The sequence below is a fragment of the Cricetulus griseus genome, chromosome 2 (assembly GCF_003668045.3).
Source record: "Cricetulus griseus strain 17A/GY chromosome 2, alternate assembly CriGri-PICRH-1.0, whole genome shotgun sequence".
Lineage (NCBI taxonomy): Eukaryota > Metazoa > Chordata > Mammalia > Rodentia > Cricetidae > Cricetulus > Cricetulus griseus.
The window spans coordinates 120,189,366-120,210,717 of NC_048595.1; the positions used below are offsets into that span (position 1 = coordinate 120,189,366).

The following is a 21,352-nucleotide window of genomic DNA, read 5'->3' on the forward strand; positions in this document are numbered from 1 at the left end:
TTCTGGGCAGCTATGAATCAACAGCTTTGGGTGTGTAGTAACTCTATGTCCTTGGGTATCTGGGAATGATTTAGATGGAATGCTTTTGCCAGGGCCCTAATACTGACCAAATGCCTGTCAGTAAGGATAGTTGCAGGAAGGCAAATCTCTGTAATTACAATGGAGAGGAGAACAAGGGCCTGATAGTGGGAAATAGGTCTCAAACATAGCTAAGGAAAGTAATCAGTAAACTAGGACCTGTTAATGGAGAACAGTTTTTATACATAGCTAGGGAGTGTTATCAGTAAATTCCAAATGCAGGAGAGAAATTGTTCCCAGTAAATGATCAGATAGTATTAAACTATGGGAAGTAAATCCCAAGTTTGTTACAGAGGGGAATAAGCTACAGGAAGAATCTACAGCAAGACCCAACCAATTCATTCACAAGGCTATATTCCAATAGGTTTTGCATCCTGGTTTGATCCTCTAGAAGAATTCTTAATTCTTATGTCTTGCTCTAATGAAATGAGGCTGCTTAATTACTGGTTGATCTTTCAGCTTGTAGTAACAAATATTAAGAACCAAATGGATCTAACAGATATTTACAGAACATTTCACCCAAACACAAAATAGTATGCCTTCTTCTTAGCACCTCATGGAACTTTCTCAAAAATTGGCCACATATTTGGACACAAAGCAAATCTTAACAGATACAAGAAAAATGAAATAACCTCCAACATCCTACCAGATTATCACAGGTTAAAGTTGGATATCAACAACAACAGAAGACTTACAAACTCACATAAACTGAACAACTCTTTACTTAATGAAAAAATGGGTCAAGAAAGAAATTAATGACATTCTACAATTGAATGAATTGGGTATACCCAATATACATAAACTTATGGGATATAATAACTGTGGTTTTAAGAGGCAAGTTCATAGCCCTAAGTGTTTACATGAAAATGTTACAGAGATCTCATACTAGCAATTTAACACCACACCTGAAATCTCTAGGACAAAAGGAGAAATCACACTCAGAAGAAGTAGATTACAAGAAATAATCAAACTCAGGGCTGAAATAAATGAAATGGAAACAGAGAAAGCAATACAAAGAATAAATGAAATAAAGAATTGGTTATTTGAGAAAATTAATAAGATCTACAAACCCTCTTCAAATTAACAAAAAGGCAGAGAGAATATTTAAATTAACAAAATCAGAAATGAAAGTGGGGACATAACATACACTGAGGAAATCCAGAGAATCATAGACATACTTTAAAAACCTATACTCCATCAAATTAGAAAATCTAGAAGGAGTGGATAATTTTCAAAATTGGTACCACAACATAATAGAAAAAGTTTATACCAAGCCCATCACCAACATCAACTTAAATGGATGGAAAGTTGAAGTAAGGCAACTAAAATTAGGAATAAGATAAATTGTTCATTCTCTCCTCAAATGTGAACAATTCTTTGAAGAAAGTAAATATTTTCTTGTGTCTCAATTTAGGAACATTTAAAAATAACATGTTTTCCAATAACCCCTTTCCTGAAGATCTTTGTGGAATCCCCCTGTCAAATTGATTTAATACACCATAATTTGGTATCATCATTTGCTGTCTAAACTGAGTTGTTAGCATTTGGTTTCAGAAATCTTTTCTGGTCACAGTAAACCACACTTGTGGCCTCTGGCTTGTGGCTTTGCAAGTCTACTCTTCTCATATTTTCATGAGTACTCCATTGTCTTAGTGGAGGGTACAGTATGCTAGAAGTTGTTATCATATTCAACCCAATGAAAGTTGGGAGACATGAGGTGCTGTCTCCATAACCTGATTTCTTAGCATCCTGCTGATATGATGACCTCCAAACTTGCTCAATATCTCACAATCTCCCACACAAGAAGCATTATTTCTCTTAATAAACATCTAGTGATTTTAGTGAGAGGCCACCAACTGAAAACCTTAGGCTGTTGAGAGCAGAGCATGGATCCAAACTTCAATGAAAGCAGCTTGCTGCTTCCCAGAGAACAGCTTGAAAGATTTCCTGGGAGATGTGCTGCTGTGCTTTTTAAAAAGAAATTCAAATACACAGGTGGAATTCTTGGTGGAGAAAATTGAACATAAGGTCATTCTAGAACAACCCTGTATAGAACAAATAGAACACCAGCAAATACCATTAAGATTATGGATTCTCTTGCTGTGAAGTTAATTAGTAAAGTTAATGCATTCCATCTCATGGCTGGGAAACTTCGATTAGGACCAAAATTAGAATGATAAAGAACTTAGGTGTTATTTGCAATGGTTCATAAGATAAAATCAGATTTAACATCATGCCTGTCACCTTTTCTAACAAAACAGCAATACATGGCTTTGGCTATTTTTATATAATAAAATAAAATTGTACTTGCAATTAAATAATAATGGATGAAGTTTTAGCTGACTCATGAAATAGGATCACAGAACCTTAAAATTCAATTATAAAACACAACTCTGCTGTTATGAAGGAAGTAAAGACTCATCACATTTCTATACTATTTTTCCTGTGTAACTTCCTCATTAAAAAAACCAAAGAATATTACGAAAATTTCTTTTTTGGCCCTCTTTTCACAGGGGTAGTCTCTTTGTATAAGACAGTCACCTTGTACCATAAGCTAATTGTTGATTTAATGAGAAATTGTGTGTTAAGTACTTTGGCTTGTTATTTATTGTGAAAGGCGTTACAATAGACCTATATTTGATTTTATGATGTAAATGGGGATTACAGGATGCCTTCAAAGCTCCTGTCAGATTAGCACAAGAGTTCCAGACCCTTCCCTCAGAAACAGAACGTGTCTGGGTAAAGATAAAGAAGAAAGAAAAAGAATGCAGAGGAACTGTACAGGGAAAACAAGGACAGAAAAACCCAAATAAACAAGCAAACAACAACAACAAAAACCTGTACCATAAGCTGATCATGACCAGGTAAAGATCAGAGTCTCAGATCTCCTATCTTTGTAGAATTATTGTGACAGCCTTGCTTTGCCGAACTCTGAATTCTCTTATTTGATGTAATATCTGTTACACCACCAAGTTGGCTTTTTCTGTAATATCACATCTTGTGTAATGTAAATTTATAAATTTTAATTTAGACTTTATGCACATGGCAGCTGGATTAACACTATAGCAGCTGTCTCTGTTCTCATAAAACTTTCTTCATAAACCACAATACTGGCAATTTAAATAATAGCAAACAGGAAGCTTAAGAAGGAGGATTTTCTTGATGGGGAATGTACTTCTGTGTATGTTCATCTTATTGATTGTTGAATAAAGTACTGTTTAGCCAATGAGGCAGCAAGTTAGATGGGACTAGGAGTGAAGGAGGATTCTGGGAAATGTAGTAAAGAAGTGGTGATCCAGGAAGGAAGTGATATAGCAGGGAGACTCATATTTAAGCAAGGACAAGCAGGAAGTAGTTCCTTTCCCCTTTGCTCTTCCTCCTGCTCTCTGTTCAGAGCCATCATGTGATCTCGGGGATGAGGATGGCAGTGGAAGGTGTCCGATAAGTCTTATAAAATACATAGATTTATGATAATTAAGACTGAGCTATCAGATGAGAAATCCTAGTCATTGGCCAAGCAGCATTTGTACATAATATAAGTCTCTGTGTGTTATTTTGGCCATCCACGTGGCAGGCAGAACTCAAGCGTGTGGCGGAAAAATTTATCATAAGATTTTCTAGGATTCTGAACACACAGAAGTGTGAAACACATTTCAATAAGCAATGTCTCTCTGTGGTAGGAAAACTATAATAGGTTTTAACATTGTAGCACTTAACAAGCAAGTAAATGTGGCCTTAATATTGCACTGGTTGATATTGTATATCAACTAGACACAACCTAGAGTCATCAGAGAGGAAAGAGCCTCAGTTGAGGAAATGCGTCCATGAGATCCAGCTGTAAGGCATTTTCTCAATTAGTGATCAACACTGAGGCCTCAGCCCATTGTGGGCAGAGCCATCCCTAGACTGTTGGTCCTGAATTCTTTAAGAAAACTGGCTGAGCAAGCCAGGGGAAGCAAGCCAGAAAGCAACACCATCCATGGCCTCTGCATTAGCCTCTGCCTGAAGTATTCTGTATTTTGCCCTATTAGAGTTCCTGTCCTGACTTCCTTTGTGATGAACAGCAATATGGAAGTGTGATTAAGACAGTCTTATTGTGCAGCTAGGACCTTGAAATTATTCTAGAACAAGGTAACCTCAAAGTTGTGATTCTCCTGCCTTGGCCTCCTGAGACTTTGGGTTATAAAGTACACAACTCTACACTCTACAGCATGCTAATAGTTAATTAATTAGTTCATTTTCAGTCACTGTTCTTTGCTTTCCTTTGTGAAAGTTATTTCTGAAGAATTGAAAACCCACAAGAAAATCACCACAGAAAAATTTATTATTTTAAAGTGATGAATCCAAAGCAGAACTGAAGAGAACAGAAGGTAGAAAATGGGGTCTGAAAGTGACCCCAGCCCATGATGAAATGGTCTGCCCACATTCCCAGCATGTCTTTCTTGTTCACTTAAAGCTTCCTTATAGGCATGCCTATATGTTAGTTTTCTGGCAATGAGCCTCCCCAGTGGCATCTGGACTCCAGTTTTCTCCTTTCAAGTGAATTTATCTTTTCACAAGCTAGAAGTTTTGATAGGAGACATTTTATCCAAAGGGCACATTTCTGTTCCCTTCTGAAAGTGCATAGAATACCTCTGTCTGTATTTCCCTCAGCATTAAGGTGTTCTGAACGCCACCACAATAATATAGTAAGCTCTTCTCTCTACATTCTGGGGCTTCTCTACAACACCAGCAACAACTACTACTACTACTACACATCAAAAACAAAACCAACTACAAAAAATTCATAATTAAAATAATTTAAAAGTTAAAAATATCTACCTACAAATGGCATACCAACTTGAGGCTCTTGAATTTCCATAGGGCCTGAGAAAGCTTAAAAAAACAAAGGTTCTAAATACACAGAAATGGAGTAGCTCATGTCTGCCTGGATGTAGAGACCAATCTCTGGACAGCTGCCACTGCCATGAACTAAGCAGCATGGTGGATTCCAACAGTCTCTTAAAGGGGCTGCAGTACAGAGAGGCTTCTCCCAGCCACTGCCTGTGGGCTTGAGAACACAGCATGGGCCTAAGAGTGGTGCATGCTACTAAGTCCTGCTTTGCAGAGTTGGGGGTGGGGCACAACTCTCTAGGGTACTCCTGCCATGTTGAAAAGCCTAGAGGGGAAGAACCAACAGCCAAAGTGGCTACTCTGGTCCTAGCTTTAACTGCTTAACAATTTAAAGTAGTGGTCAGAAAAGGATTACAGATACACAATAAAGACAGATTCAGACAAAAAGGTATCCAAATGGATCACAGTGTGTTTGACAAGTGTGCATGGGCTTGAGAGATATAGGATAGAGGATACACAGAGTCATGTCTAAAAAAATAATTTAAGGACAATAAACTGAAGTTCTTAAAGGAGAAAAAGAGTAAAACATATATAATGGTTCATGTAGAGATGGAAAATACACAGAGAGTCAGGATTATGTATACTGTTGTGTTTTTTTGAAAATTTTTGACGGTTAATGAGATAACTACAGAGAGGCATTTGATTGTGAGGGTTGATAAGCTAAACCAACATAAAGGTATCTAGATTTCAAATTTGGGTCTAAGGGTATTCTTAGAAGCTGATTTGGCCAGTACCCAGGGAGACTATAGTTAGGTAGGAAATCCTGCCAGTCATGTAGCTGCCAGAGGAGTAGGATGCCAGGGGATTGCCAGTAAGCCATGGCTACAAGTCAATACATAGAATAACATAAATTGGTTAATTTGGTTGTAAGAGCTAGTTAATAATAAACCTGAGATAATAGAACAAAGTATTTATAATTAATATTAAGCCTCATTTGGGAACTGGCCAGCTGGAGAGAAATGTCCAGTACAAAAAAATCTTACCCACATTTTTTCCACAAACCATTTCCCAAAGCAGTTCACAGCAGTACCCCAGATCTCTCAGTGCCAGGCTTCCTATTGGTTACTTTTATCTGACAAAACACCTGGGAAAACAATTTAAGAAAGAAAGATATGAGTTGGGCTCACAGTTTGAGGGTACAGACCATCATGGTGGGAAAGGCATGGGGGCAAAAATCAGAAGTGGCAGATCATATTGTACCCATGGTGAGGAAGCAGAGAGAGATGAATGCTGCTATTCACTCTGTTCTCTCACTATTAGTCAGCCAGGGAATGACACCACCTGTATTTCAGGTGTATCTTTCCTACTCAGTTTTTTTTTTTTTTAAGAAATGAGAAATTTTTATTTATTTTTTGTCTGTCTCCCCCATGTGTTCAGGCCAAGAGAGCATCCCTTTGCCTGGGAAGGGCTCTCAAAGTCCATTCTTACACCAGGGAAAAATACTGATCCACTACCAGAGGCCCATAGGGTGCCGAGGCCTCCTCATTGACATCCACTTTCAGGGGTCTGGATCAGTCCCATGATGGCCTCCCAGATAGCACTCTGGGGTCCATGTGCTCCCTCTTGTTCAGGTCAGCTATTTCTGTGGGATTCAACAGCCCAGTCCCGACCCCCTTGATCTTCATTCCTCCCTCTCTGCAACAGGGTTCCTGAGTTCAGTTCAGTGTATAGCCGTGAGTGTCTGCCTCTGCTTCCATCAGCCACTGGATGAGGGCTCTAGGATGGCTTATAAAGTAGTCCAGTCTCATTATAAGGGAAGGGCATTTAGGGTAGCCTATCCACCATTGCCTAGATTGTCAGTTGGTGTCATCCTTGTAGATCTCTGGAAATCTCCCTACTGCCAGATCTCTCCTCGGACCTATAATGGCTCCCTTTGTTATGATATTGAAAGACCCCTGTCCTTTAGCCCTTTCTTTCTCAAGTTTGTCTCCTCTTCCTCCTGTCGGCGGCTTCCCCGATCCCCACCCCCGGTGGCCTTTCCCCGCCCGGCCCGAGAACAAGCACCGGGTGGGGCCGGCCCGAGAACAAGCACCGGGTGGGGCCGGCCCGAGAATGAGCACCAGGTGGGCCAGCCCGAGAACGAGCACCGGGTGGGCTGGCACGAGGGCGAGCACCAGGTGGGTCAGCACGAGAACAAACACCGAGTGAGCCGGCCTGGAGCTCTGCCCCTGAGCCCCCGCCCCGCCCGAAGAGAAACACTCCGTCCCAAGGTCTCCGCCCCCAAGGTCAGCCATCAGGAAGGGGGGGGGGAATTGAGTCTGCTGTACCAGACACCAGACCTTGAGAATATGCTGATCTGGAATGGCTCTGTGTCTCATTTGAACCATCCAATAGAAATAATTCTGTATTTCGCCTCATTTGAAAGACTCTGTGTTTCACCTCATTTGAATAACTCTGTACTTTGCCTCATTTGAATAACCCTGTATAGCGCCTCATATACATTGACCAATGGGAATAGCTCTGTATAATGCCTCATTAGAATTATCCAATAGAATCCCTGCTCCTAGCTTGCGCCTTTTTCCTATATAAGGACCCCTTTTCCCTTGGCTCGGGCGCTTAGCCACACAGAAGCTAAGTCGCCCGGGTACCCGTATCTCCAATAAAGCCTCTTGTTTTTTTGCATCCAGTTCGTGGCCTCGCTGATTCCTGGGTGTGTGGGTCTCCCTCTACGAAAGTATCCCTTCGGGGTCTTTCATTTGGGGGCTCGGTCCGGGATCGAGACCCGCCCAGGGACCACCGACCCACGTCTGGGAGGTAAGTGTTGTGCGGATCCGCTGTTTTGTCTTGTCTGGTCTGAGTCTGTCTTGTGAAATTGCGCTTGCGTTTGTAGTATACAGCTGTGTACATTTGTAGGCGGATCCGAGGAGGGACTGACGGGTCCGAACTCCCGACCGCGGCTCCAGGAGACGTCCTGGTAGCGTTTGAAGCCCTCAGGAAGAGGGATTTGTATTTTGAACTTGGGAAGCCCTCAGGAAGAGGGATTTGTATTTTGAACTTGGGAAGCCCTCAGGGTGAGAGATTTGTACTTTGAACTTAGATCTATGACTGGACATTTTCCCAGTCTCTTTGGAGAAGGCCCTCGGCTTGAGGGATTTGCAATCTTTACTGGGGACGAGGAAGGAGGGCCCCCTTCCTCGACTCTCTCTCAATTCCTTCTGTCGACTCTCTGTCGAAACCGCGCTGCGAAAGTCTGTTCTGTGTTATTCGGTCTTTGTCTTGTAGCTGTCATTTGTGCCCTCCTAAGCCTAGAAACTATGGGGCAAACTGTCACCACTCCTTTGTCCCTAACACTCTCCCACTGGAAAGATGTACAGGAATATGCTCATAACCAATCTGTTAATGTGCGTAAACGCAAATGGATTACTCTTTGTTCTTCAGAATGGCCGACCTTTGACGTAGGCTGGCCGCGAGATGGTACCTTTAACCCCCAGACTATATTCCAGATAAAAGAGAAGATTATGGATCCTGGACCACACGGGCATCCCGATCAAGTGGCTTATATCGTCACTTGGGAGGCTTTGGTTCAGGACCCCCCTCCCTGGGTACGTCCTTTCTTACATCCCAAGGGCCCCTCTCTCCTTCCCCCCTCTAACCGCTCCAACCGACCCATTCCTTCGGCCCCTACACCTCCCACTCCTTTGATTCCTCCCAACCCCCCTTCCCATTCCAACCTTTACCCTACCGTGGTGAAAGACACTAAGGCTAAAGAAAAGAAGACACCTAAGGTACTCCCTCCGGGAGAAGACCAGTTGGTTGATCTATTAACGGAGGAGCCCCCGCCATATCCGCCACTGCCGCCCCCACCAGAGGCAGAAGCGGACTCCGCCGCTGCCTTGGCGGAAGCGGCCCCTGACCCTTCACCAATGGCTTATCGACTAAGAGGTCGTAGGGAGCAGCCCGTTCCAGATTCAACCACTCTGCCCCTCCGAACTGGGCTGAACGGCCAACCTCAGTATTGGCCATTCTCAGCATCGGACCTCTATAACTGGAAAAATAATAATCCTTCTTTTTCTGCAGACCCCGTGAGGCTGACATCTCTCATAGAGTCGGTACTCACGACTCACCAACCCACCTGGGATGATTGTCAGCAGCTTTTGCAGGTCCTTTTAACCTCGGAAGAGAAACAGCGCGTGCTACTAGAAGCACGAAAAAATGTCCCAGGAGTAAACGGGCAGCCCACCCAGCTGCCCAATGAAATTGATGCGGCTTGCCCTCTTGAAAGACCTGAATGGGATTTTACCACCGAAGCAGGTAGGACCCACCTGCGTCTCTATCGCCAGTTGCTGGTAGCGGGACTCCGGGGGGCAGGACGCAGACCCACTAATTTGGCCCAGGTGAAGCAGATAATACAGGGTGCGGAGGAATCACCTGCCGCTTTTCTAGAGAGATTGAAAGAAGCGTACAGGATGTATACTCCCTATAATCCGGAAGATCCAGGTCAGGCCACCAACGTTTCTATGTCCTTTATTTGGCAATCAGCCCCGGACATAAGAAACAAGCTTCAAAGGCTAGAAAATCTACAGGGATATACACTCCAAGATTTGTTGAAGGAAGCAGAACGTATTTTTAATAAGAGGGAAACACAGATAGAAAGAGAAGAACGTTGGAGGAAGGAAACTCAGGAGAGAGAGGAAAGACTAAGACAGGAAGCTGAGGAAAAAGAGGTTGCGAGAGACCGTAAGCGGAATAAAGAAATGAGCAGGTTATTGGCCACAGTAGTGACAGGCCAGAGACAGAATAGACAGAGGGATGACAGAAGGGGGCCCCACCTGGACAGGGACCAATGTGCTTACTGTAAAGAAAAAGGACATTGGGCAAGAGAATGCCCTAAGAACCCCCGGGCCAAGCTTCCACCGCCAAGGGTTTCTGACCTCCTGAACCTAGAAGATTAGAGGAGTCGGGGCCAGGAGCCCCCCCCTGAGCCCAGGATAACACTGCAAGTCGGGGGGCATCCGGTCACCTTCCTAGTCGATACAGGGGCACAACATTCCGTTCTGAATCGGTCACCCGGACCCCTGAGTCACCGGACTGCATGGGTACAGGGAGCTACAGGCGGAAAGCAGTACCATTGGACTACAAATCGGCAGCTCCAGCTCGCGACCGGTAAGGTTATGCATTCTTTCCTCCATGTGCCAGATTGCCCCTACCCCTTACTAGGACGGGACCTATTGACCAAATTAAAAGCTCAAATACACTTTGAGAGGTCAGAAGTCAAAGTCACAGGGCCAGAGGGAATTCCCCTTACCATCTTGACAATGTCCATAGAAGATGAATATAGACTCCATGAAAAGAGGACTAATTCGAACAATCAGGAAACCCTTGATCACTGGCTTGCGGAATTTCCCCAAGCCTGGGCTGAAACAGGAGGAATGGGCCTTGCCATTAACCAGGCCCCAATTATAGTAACCTTAAAAGCTGCCATCCTTCCTGCATCCGTCAGACAGTATCCAATGCCTAAAGAAGCCCGCGAAGGAATTCGGCCACATATTAAAAGGTTACTTGAACAAGGGATTCTGGTGCCCTGTAAATCTCCTTGGAATACACCCTTGCTACCCGTTAGGAAGCCGGGAACTAATGACTACCGGCCAGTGCAGGACCTGAGAGAAGTCAATAAAAGGATAGAGGACATACACCCTACTGTCCCCAACCCTTACAATTTGCTGAGTGGATTGCCACCTAACTATACCTGGTACACAGTCTTAGATCTTAAAGACGCTTTCTTCTGCCTCCGCCTGCATCCCACCAGCCAGCCTATATTTGCCTTTGAATGGCAGGACGCGGCCCTTGGAATCTCTGGGCAGCTGACTTGGACTAGGCTACCTCAAGGGTTTAAGAACAGCCCTACCCTTTTTGATGAAGCTTTACATCAGGACCTGGCAGAATTCCGGGTTAGGTACCCCGCTCTAATCCTCTTACAATATGTAGATGACATTCTCCTGGCAGCCAAAACCAAAGGGGAATGCAAGGAAGGCACTCAAGCCCTCCTCCAGACTCTTGGGAGCCTAGGGTACCGGGCATCCGCCAAGAAGGCCCAGATATGTCAGAAACAGGTGACCTATTTAGGATACAAGATAAAGGATGGACGTCGATGGCTAACGGAAGCCCGTATGCGAGCCATCTTAGACATTCCCACCCCACAAAATCCCCGCCAACTGAGAGAATTCTTGGGAACGGCAGGCTTCTGCCGCCTATGGATCCCTGGGTTTGCCGAAATGGCGGCTCCCCTCTACCCCCTCACTCGGCCAGGGGTTGCTTTTAAATGGGAAGAGCCCCAAAAGAAAGCCTTCACCGACATCAAAAAGGCTCTCCTTGAATCACCAGCCCTGGGTCTACCGGACTTAGCTAAGCCATTTGAACTTTTTATAGATGAGAAAGAGGGCTATGCTAAGGGAGTCCTCACCCAAAAACTGGGGCCTTGGAGAAGGCCCACTGCATACCTCTCCAAGAAATTGGATCCTGTGGCATCGGGATGGCCACCCTGCCTTCGAATGATTGCCGCTATAGCCCTGCTGGTAAAAGATTCTCACAAGCTAACCTTGGGGCAGCCTTTGACCATACATGCCCCTCATGCAGTAGAGGCAGTCATCAGACAGCCTCCAGACAGATGGCTTACTAATGCCCGAATGACTCATTACCAGACTATGCTGTTAGACAAAGACCGGGTCCACTTCGGGCCTTTGGTGACTCTGAACCCAGCCACCCTGCTCCCCCTCCCTGGGGAGCCCGAGGCTCATGATTGCTTACAGGTATTGGCCGAGGCCCATGGAGCGAGATCCGACCTGACTGACCAGCCTCTACCTAGCCCGGACCACATCTGGTTCACGGATGGAAGCAGCTTTTTGCATCAAGGAGAACGAAAGGCGGGCGCGGCAGTCACCACAGAGAATCAGGTCGTCTGGGCCCAGGCACTCCCCCCTGGAACTTCCGCACAGAGGGCAGAACTCATAGCACTCACGCAGGCTCTAAAATTGGCAGAAGGTAAGAGGCTCACCGTGTATACAGACAGTCGTTATGCCTTCGCCACTGCCCATATACATGGAGAAATTTACAGACGGAGGGGGCTGCTTACCTCCGAAGGGAAAGACATTAAAAATAAGGAGGAAATCCTCGCTCTCTTAAGGGCTCTTCATCTGCCCGCTGCCTTAAGTATCATACATTGCCCTGGACACCAAAAAGGGGATTCTTTCGAAGCAAGGGGCAATCGAAGGGCAGACTTGGCTGCCCGAGAGGCGGCCCTGACCACAGACACCACTAACCTCCTGGCTCTAGAGCCCACCAACGACCATCCCTTCCCCTCATGGGACTATGAACAAAGAGACATCCAAACCCTAGAGAAATTGGGAGCCGCAAAGGAACCAAACGGGGATTGGACTTATGAAGGAAAGACTGTCATCCCCTACCGGGTAACCAAGTACCTAGTGACATTTTTACATAAGATGACACATCTGAGCTCCAAGAAGATGCGGGAGCTCCTCGAACGAGAAGAGGAATTCAATTTCCTTTTGGGGAAGAACGATATTCTAAAACAGGTAACTGAGCAATGTGATGCGTGCGCCCGAGTCAACGCATCCAGACTGAAGCTTCCTCCCGGGAACCGGGTCAGAGGCTACCGGCCCGGAACACATTGGGAGATAGATTTCACTGAGATTAAACCAGGAAAATATGGATACAAGTATCTATTAATTTTTGTAGACACCTTTTCAGGATGGGTTGAAGCCTTCCCTACTAAACATGAAACAGCCAAGATCGTTACTAAGAAATTGCTTGAAGAAATCTTTCCCCGTTATGGGATGCCTCAGGTATTGGGAACAGACAATGGGCCCGCCTTCGTCTCCCAGGTAAGTCAGTCAGTGGCCACCTTGTTGGGGATTGATTGGAAATTACATTGTGCTTATAGACCCCAAAGTTCAGGACAGGTAGAAAGGATGAATAGAACAATCAAGGAGACTTTAACAAAATTGTCGCTTGCAACTGGCACTAGAGACTGGGTCCTCCTACTCCCCCTAGCACTCTACCGCGCTCGTAATACCCCTGGACCACATGGGCTCACACCCTTTGAGATCCTGTATGGAGTACCTACTCCTATCATTAACTTTCTTGATCAAGATGTCTCAGATTTTGCTAACTCCCCTTCTCTCCAAGCTCATTTACAGGCCCTCCAACTAGTACAACGGGAGGTCTGGAAACCCCTTGCTCAAGCTTATAAAGACCAGAGGGACCATCCCACCATCCCCCATTCCTACCAGATCGGGGACACTGTTTGGGTCCGGCGTCACCAGGCCAAGAACCTTGAACCCCGCTGGAAGGGACCCTACATCGTTTTGCTTACCACTCCCACCGCACTCAAGGTAGACGGCATTGCAGCTTGGATACATGCTTCACATGTAAAGCCAGCCCGACCCACCGATTCAGCCACTGCATCAGAATGGACCGCACACCGCACTCAAAATCCTTTAAAGATAAGACTCTCTCGTACACCCTCCTGTTGATTGGTTGTCTGTTTACCCCCCATGTAGCAACTAACCCCCACAGGGTTTATAATATCACCTGGAAAATAGCCAATCTAGGGACCGGGGAAATAGCCAACCTCAGCACTTATATAGGGACTCTACATGATGGGTTCCCTCCTCTCTATGTCGACCTATGTGACTTAGTAGGGTCTGATTGGGATCCCTCTGACCAGGAACCATTCCCAGGGTACGGATGCCACCACCCTGGGGGAAGGATAGGAACAAGAAGCAAGGATTTTTATGTTTGCCCCGGCCATAAACCAACTCATGGCTGCGGGGGGCCGCAGGAAGGGTACTGTGCAAGATGGGGATGTGAAACCACAGGGGAGGCTTACTGGAAACCCTCTTCCTCTTGGGATTTCATCACTCTCAAACGGAGGGAGATCCCAGGGTACGCAGGGAAAGGACCATGGAGATGTGGGCAAAGAGCCTGCGGACCTTGTTATGATAGTGCCGGAGGGGGAGGTTTTCAAGGCGCCACCCCCGGAGGAAAATGCAACCCTCTCATCCTAAGGTTCACAGATGCTGGAAAAAGAACTACTTGGGATAGTCCTAAGGTCTGGGGACTCAGGCTGCACCGAGCAGGGAAAGATCCGGTGACTTTATTCTCCCTGTACAGACAAATTACTCCCCTAAGCCAACAATCAGTCGGGCCAAACATAGTAATAGCGGACCAGAGATCCCCAACCCATTTTCAAGTCCCTAAACCCCCTACCGTTCCTAAAGCTATCACTCCTACACCAGGTGCTGCCACCTTCTCCCCCACCCCAGATGCCCTAAACATCGAGATAACCAGAGACCCTCCAGGTACCAGAGATAGATTATTACAATTAATCCAAGGAGTTTACCAAGCCTTAAATTTTTCAGACCCCAACAAGACTCAGGAATGCTGGTTATGCCTAGTTTCCCGGCCCCCATATTATGAAGGCGTGGCAATACTGGGCAACTACTCCAACCAGACCTCAGCACCTACCAGTTGCGGAGCTGCTATGCAGCACAAGCTCACAATATCTGAGGTCTCAGGAAAGGGGCTATGCATAGGCAGGATTCCTTCCTCACATCAAGAATTATGTAACCAAGTAGAGCCATTATCTCAGGACAGCCGATACCTTGTTGCCCCTTATGGAACTTATTGGGCTTGCAGTACTGGGTTGACTCCCTGTGTCTCTACCACTGTTCTCAACACCACCATTGACTTTTGTATATTGATAGAACTTTGGCCCAAAGTCACATACCACCAACCTGAATATGTTTACAGCGTACTAGAGAAATCAACCCGATATAAGAGGGAGCCAATATCCTTTACCGTGGCCCTATTATTAGGAGGAATAACAGTGGGGGGCATAGCAGCCGGCATAGGGACCGGAACCGTTGCCCTACAGGGAATTAATCATTTTAAGCTTCTACAACAAGCCATGCACACGGATATCCAGGTCCTAGAAGAGTCAGTCAGTGCACTCGAGAAATCCTTAACATCACTCTCTGAGGTGGTCCTGCAAAACAGACGGGGATTAGATTTATTATTTTTACAGGAAGGGGGGCTATGTGCTGCCCTCAAGGAAGAATGCTGCTTTTATGCAGATCATACAGGAATAGTTAGGGATAGCATGGCCAAACTTAGGGAGAGGCTAAAACAGAGGCAACAGCTATTTGAGTCTCAACAAGGATGGTTCGAGGGATGGTTCGCTAAATCCCCCTGGTTGACTACCCTTATATCCACGCTCATGGGACCTCTGGTTATTCTATTTTTGATCCTCATATTTGGTCCCTGCATTCTGAACAAACTGACTCAATTCATCAGAGAACGACTATCTGTTGTACAGGCCTTAGTCTTAACTCAACAATATCATCAGCTAAAGCAAATAGATCCAGAGTATCTAGAGACCTCTGAATGAAAGATTCCATTCAGTCACAAGAGAAATGGGGGAATGAAAGACCCCTGTCCTTTAGCCCTTTCTTTCTCAAGTTTGTCTCCTCTTCCTCCTGTCGGCGGCTTCCCCGATCCCCACCCCCGGTGGCCTTTCCCCGCCCGGCCCGAGAACAAGCACCGGGTGGGGCCGGCCCGAGAATGAGCACCAGGTGGGCCAGCCCGAGAACGAGCACCGGGTGGGCTGGCACGAGGGCGAGCACCAGGTGGGTCAGCACGAGAACAAACACCGAGTGAGCCGGCCTGGAGCTCTGCCCCTGAGCCCCCGCCCCGCCCGAAGAGAAACACTCCGTCCCAAGGTCTCCGCCCCCAAGGTCAGCCATCAGGAAGGGGGGGGGAATTGAGTCTGCTGTACCAGACACCAGACCTTGAGAATATGCTGATCTGGAATGGCTCTGTGTCTCATTTGAACCATCCAATAGAAATAATTCTGTATTTCGCCTCATTTGAAAGACTCTGTGTTTCACCTCATTTGAATAACTCTGTACTTTGCCTCATTTGAATAACCCTGTATAGCGCCTCATATACATTGACCAATGGGAATAGCTCTGTATAATGCCTCATTAGAATTATCCAATAGAATCCCTGCTCCTAGCTTGCGCCTTTTTCCTATATAAGGACCCCTTTTCCCTTGGCTCGAGGCGCTTAGCCACACAGAAGCTAAGTCGCCCGGGTACCCGTATCTCCAATAAAGCCTCTTGTTTTTTTGCATCCAGTTCATGGCCTCGCTGATTCCTGGGTGTGTGGGTCTCCCTCTACGAAAGTATCCCTTCGGGGTCTTTCAATATCTCTCATCCTGTTCTCCTCTATTCTTCCCCCAACTCAACCTTTCTGCTCCTCCATTTCCTTCTCTCCCCTCCTCTTCTCCTCCTCACATTCTGCCAGCTCCCTCTGCCCTACCCTCATGCTCCGAATTAGCTTAGGAGGTCCTGGCCCTTCTCATTCTCCAGGGACCATGCATTTTTTTTTTAAAAATTTATTATTATTAATTCAAGTTAGAGAACAGGCTTGTTTCACATGTAAGTCCCCTCTCCCCCTCCCTCCCCTCACCCTCATTCCTTCTCCCCCACCTCCAGCCTACCCCCACCCCATCCACCCACCACTCCCCAGGCAGGGTAGGGCCACCAACAGGGGCTCCACAAAGTCCATCAATTCTTCCTGTGCTGGGCCTAGGCCCCTCCCCATATGTCCAGAGACAGAGTGCATCCCTTCACGTGGGATGGGCTCTCAAAGTCCCCCCCACACACACCAGGGAAAAATGCCAGTCCACCTCCAGAGTCTCCCAGGAGTGCAGGGGCCTCCCCATTGGCATCCATGATCAGGGGGCTGGATCAGTCCCGCACTGGCATCCCAAACAGCGTCTGGGGTCGAAATGCTTTCCCTTTTTCAGGCCAACAGATTCTGGTTTCTCCAACCTGGTACAGACCCCTTCAATCTTCATTCCTCCCTCTCTTCAACTAGGTTCCAGATTTCAGCTCAGTGTATTTCTGTGGATGTCTGTCTCTGCTTACATCAGCCACTGGATGAGGGCTCTAGGATAGCATAGAGAGTAGTCTTCAATCTCATTCTAGGGGAAGGGCTTCTAGGCCATCCTCTCCTCCACTGCCTGGATGGTCAGATCGTGTCATCCTTGTAAGTCTCTGGAGATCTCCCTAGTTCCAGATCTCTTCTCAGACCTATAGTAGCTCCCTCTGATATCTCTCAGGTATCTCTCATCCTGCTCTCTCTCCTCTATTCTTCCCCCTACTCAATATCTCTGCTCCTTCATTTCAACTCCTCTACTCTTCTTCTTGTGCTCTTATTGTGGCAGAACAATCTCCCCTACCCTCATGCTCTCAATTAGCTTGGGAGTTCATGCCACTTCCCATTCCTGGGGTCTATTTATCCCTTAGAGTCCTTCATGATTTCTAGTTTCTTTGGTGAAGAGGATTATAGGCTGGTAAATCTTTGCTCTATGTCTAAAAATCATATATGAGTGAGTACATACCGTGTTTGTCTTTTTGTGATAGGGTTGCCTCACTCAGGATGGTTTCTTCTAGTTCCTCCATTTGCGTGCGAATTTCAAGGTTCCATTGCTTTTTTTTTTGCTGAGTAGTACTCCATTGTATAAATGTACCACATTTTCTCAATCCATTCTTCAGTTGAGGGGCATCTAGGTTGCTTCCAGTTTCTGGCTATTACAAACAACGCTGCTATGAACATGGTTGAACATATGTCCTTGTTGTATGAACATGCACTATTTGGGTATATACCCAAGAGAGGAATGGCTGGATCTTGAGGTAGATTGATTCCCATTCCAGCATAGGTTGTCATTGGTATTTTTGATTTTAGCCATTCTGACAGGTGTGAGGTGGTATCTCAGAGTTGTTTTGAGTTGCATTTCTCTGATGGCCAAGGATTTTGAGCACTTTCTTAAGTGTCTTTCAGCCATTTCAGATTCCTCTGTTGAAAAATCTCTGTTTAGTTCTGCACCCCACTTTTTAATTTCATTGTTTGGTGTTTTGGTGGCTAGCTTCTTGAGCTCCTTGTATATTTTGGAAATCAGTCCTCTGTCAGATGTGGGATCGGTGAAGATCTTTTCCCATTCTGTGTGTGGTCGTTTTGTCCTACTGACTGTTTCCTTTGCCTTGCAGAAGCTTCTCAGTTTCAGGAGGTCCCATTTATTAATTGCAGACCTCAGTGTCTGTGCTACTGGCGTAATGTTCAGGAAGTGGTCTCCTGTGCCAATTTGTTCAAGGGTAATTCCCACTTTCTCTTCTAGAAGATTCAGTGTGGCTGAATTTATGCTGAGATCTTTGATCCATTTGCACTTAAGTTTTGTACATGGTGACAGATATGTATCAATCTGCAATCTTCTGCATGTCCGAATCCAATTGTGCCAGCAGCATTGGTTGAAGATGCTATCTTTTTTCCATTGTATAGATTTAGCACCTTTGTCAAAAATAAGGTGTTCGTAGGTGCCTGGGTTAATATCTGGGTCTTCAATTCGATTCCATTGGTCTATCTGTCTATTCTTGTGCCATTACCAACCTGTTTTCAGAACTATAGCTCTATAGTAGAGCTTGAAGTCAGGGATGGTGATGCCTCCAGATCTTTTATTGTAAAGAGTTAGTTTGGATATCCAGGGTTTTTTATTTTTCCATATAAAGTTGAGTATTGTTCTTTCAATGTCTGTGAAAAACTGTGTTGGGATTTTGATGGGGATTTCGTTGAGTCTGTAGATTGCTTTTGGTAGGATTGCCATTTTTACTATGTTAATTCTACCTATCCAAGAGCATGGAAGATCTTTCCATTTTCTGGTATCTTCTTTAATTTCTTTCTTTAAAGTCTCAAAGTTCTTATTGTACAGGTCTTTCACTTTTTTGGTTAGTGTTACCCCCAGATATTTTATGTTGCTTGTGGATATTGTGAAAGGTGATGTTTCCATGATTTCTTTCTCATTGAGTTTATCATCTGTATATAGTAGGGCCACAAATTTTTTTGAGTTAATTTTGTATCCTGCTACCTTGCTGAAGGAGTTTGTCAGGTGTAAGAGTTTCCTGGTAGAGTTTTTCAGGTCACTTATGTAGACTATCATGTCATCTTCGAATAGTGAAAGTTTGACTTCTTCCTTTCCAATTTGTAACCCTTTGATCCCCTGTTCTTGTCTTATTGCTCTAGCTAGATCTTCAAGTACAATATTGAAGAGATATGGTGATAGTGGACAGCCTTGTCTTGTTCCTGATTTTAGAGGAAACTCTCTGAGTTTCTCTCCATTTAGTTTAATGTTGGCTATTGGTTTGGTGTATATTTCGTTTATCATGTTTAGATATGTTCCTGTTATTCCTGTTCTCTCCAAGATCTTTATCATGAAGGGATGTTGGATTTTGTCAAAGGCTTTTTCAGCATCTAGTGAGATGATCATGTGGTTTTCTTTTTCAGTTTGTTTATATGGTGGATTACATTGATGTATTTTCATATGTTGAACCATCCTTGCATCCCTGGGATGAAGCCTACTTGATCATGGTGGATGATTTTTCTGATATGTTCTTGGATTGGGTTCACCAATATTTTATTGAGTATTGTAGCATCAATGTTCATGAGGGATATCAGTCTGTAGTTCTCTTTCTTAGTCATATCTTTGTGTGGCTTGGGTATCAAAGTGATTGTATCCTCATATAAAGAGTTTGGCAATATCCCATCTGCTTCTATTGTGCGGAACTGTTTGAGGAGTGCTGGAATTAGCTCTTGTTTGAATTTCTGGTAGAATTCTTCAGTGAAACCATCCGGCCCTGGGCTTTTTTTTGGTTGGGAGACTTTTGATGACTGCTTCTATTTCAGTAGGGGTTATGGGTCGATTTTAACTGTTTATCTGATCTTGATTTAATTTTGGTAAGTGATATTTATCCAGGAAACTGTCCATTTCCATTAGATTTTCGAATTTTGTGGAGTACAGGTTTTCAAAGTATGACCTGATGATTCTCTGGATTTCAACAGTGTCTGTTGTTATATCCTCCTTTTCGTTTTGATTTTGTTAATTAGCATGCTCTCTCTCTCTGCCTTTTGGTTAGTTTGGCTAGAGGTTTGTCTATCTTGTTGATCTTCTCAAAGAACCAACTCTTTTTTTCATTGATTCTTTGTAATGTTTTCCTAGTTTCTACTTTATTGATTTCAGCTCTCATGTTGATTATTTCCTGGCATCTACTCCTCCTTTGTGAGTTTGCTTCTTTTTGCTCTAGTGCTTTCAGTTGTTCTGTCAATTCTCTAATGTGACTTTTCTCCAGTTTCTTCATGTGGGCACTTAGTGCTATGAACTTCCCTCTTAGCACTGCTTTCAGAGTGTCCCATAAGTTTGGGTATGTTGTGTCTGCATTCTCATTAGATTCTAGGAAGTCTTTAATTTGTTTTTTTTATTTCTTCCTCAACCCAGGAATGGTGCAATTGGGTGTTATTCATTTTCCAAAAGTTTGCAGGTTTTCTGCCATTTGTATTGTTGCTGAATTCTAGCTTTAATGCATGGTGAAAAGATACAGGGGGGTGTATTTCAATTCTTTTGTAACTATGGAGGTTTGCTTTTTTGCCTAATATGTGGTCAATTTTAGGGAAGGTGCCATGTGGTGCTGAGAAAAAGGTATATTCTTTTGAGTTTGGATGGAATGCTCTATAGATATCCGTTAACACCAGTTGGGTCATAACTTCTTTCAGATCCTTTGTTTCTTTCTTAAGTTTCTGTCTGGTGGTCCTGTCTAGTGGTGTAAGGGGGGTGTTGAAGTCTCCTACTATAAGTGTGTGTGGTTTTATGTGTGGTTTCTTTCACAAATGTGGGTGCCTTCGTATTTGGAGCATAGATGTTCAGGATTGAGATTTTTATCATGGACTTTTCCTGTGATGAGTATAAAATGCTGTTCTTCATCTCTTTTGATTGATTTTAGTTTAAAGTCCAATTTGTTAGATATTAGGATTGCTACACCAGCTTGTTTCTTGAGCCCATTTGATTGGAAAATCTTTTGCCATCCTTTTACTCTGAGGTATCACCTGTCTTTGAAGTAGAGGTGTGTTTCTTGTAAACAGCAGAAGGATGGATTCTGTTTTCGTATCCATTCTGTTAGCCTATATATTTTTATGGGTAAGTTAAGACCATTGACATTTAGGAATATTAATGTCCATTGTTCGTTGTTTCTTGTTTGTTTTGGATTTATTGTTGGTGGTGTCATTGTGTGTGGATTTCACCCTCCTGCTTCTTTTTGTGTTTGGCAAAATTAGATTATCTACTGCCTGTGTTTTTGTGCATGTAGTTATGTTCCTTGGGTTGGAGTTTTCCTTCCAGAAACTTCTATAGTGCTGGATTTGTGGATATGTATTGTTTAAATCTGTTTTTGCCATGGAATATCTTGTTTTCTCCATCTATAATGATGAAAGTTTTGCTGGGTACAGTAGTCTGGGTTGACATCCATACTCCCTTAGT

At 44.5% G+C, this 21,352-nt stretch overlaps 2 protein-coding genes across 2 annotated transcripts; both read left to right on the forward strand.

Annotated features, from left to right (window-relative positions):
- Nucleotides 1-7,731: 7,731 nt before the first annotated feature.
- LOC113834411 (bromodomain-containing protein 4-like) lies at nt 7,732-10,075 on the forward strand. Its single transcript, XM_027403471.2, has one exon. The coding sequence runs from the start codon at nt 8,013-8,015 to the stop codon at nt 9,861-9,863; it is 1,851 nt and encodes a 616-aa protein (XP_027259272.1). The 5' UTR covers nt 7,732-8,012; the 3' UTR covers nt 9,864-10,075.
- A 3,185-nt stretch (nt 10,076-13,260) lies between these two features.
- Nucleotides 13,261-15,396, forward strand: LOC113834410 (MLV-related proviral Env polyprotein-like). Its single transcript, XM_027403470.2, has one exon. It carries the CDS (start codon nt 13,397-13,399, stop codon nt 15,374-15,376), a length of 1,980 nt encoding a protein of 659 aa, XP_027259271.1. The 5' UTR covers nt 13,261-13,396; the 3' UTR covers nt 15,377-15,396.
- Nucleotides 15,397-21,352: the final 5,956 nt, after the last annotated feature.

What these genes read in the sequence shown, in the direction of transcription:
- LOC113834411 (XM_027403471.2), top strand. Translation starts at nt 8,013, where the DNA reads ATGACTGGACATTTTCCCAGTCTCTTTGGAGAAGGCCCTCGGCTTGAG.
- LOC113834410 (XM_027403470.2), top strand. Translation starts at nt 13,397, where the DNA reads ATGGACCGCACACCGCACTCAAAATCCTTTAAAGATAAGACTCTCTCG.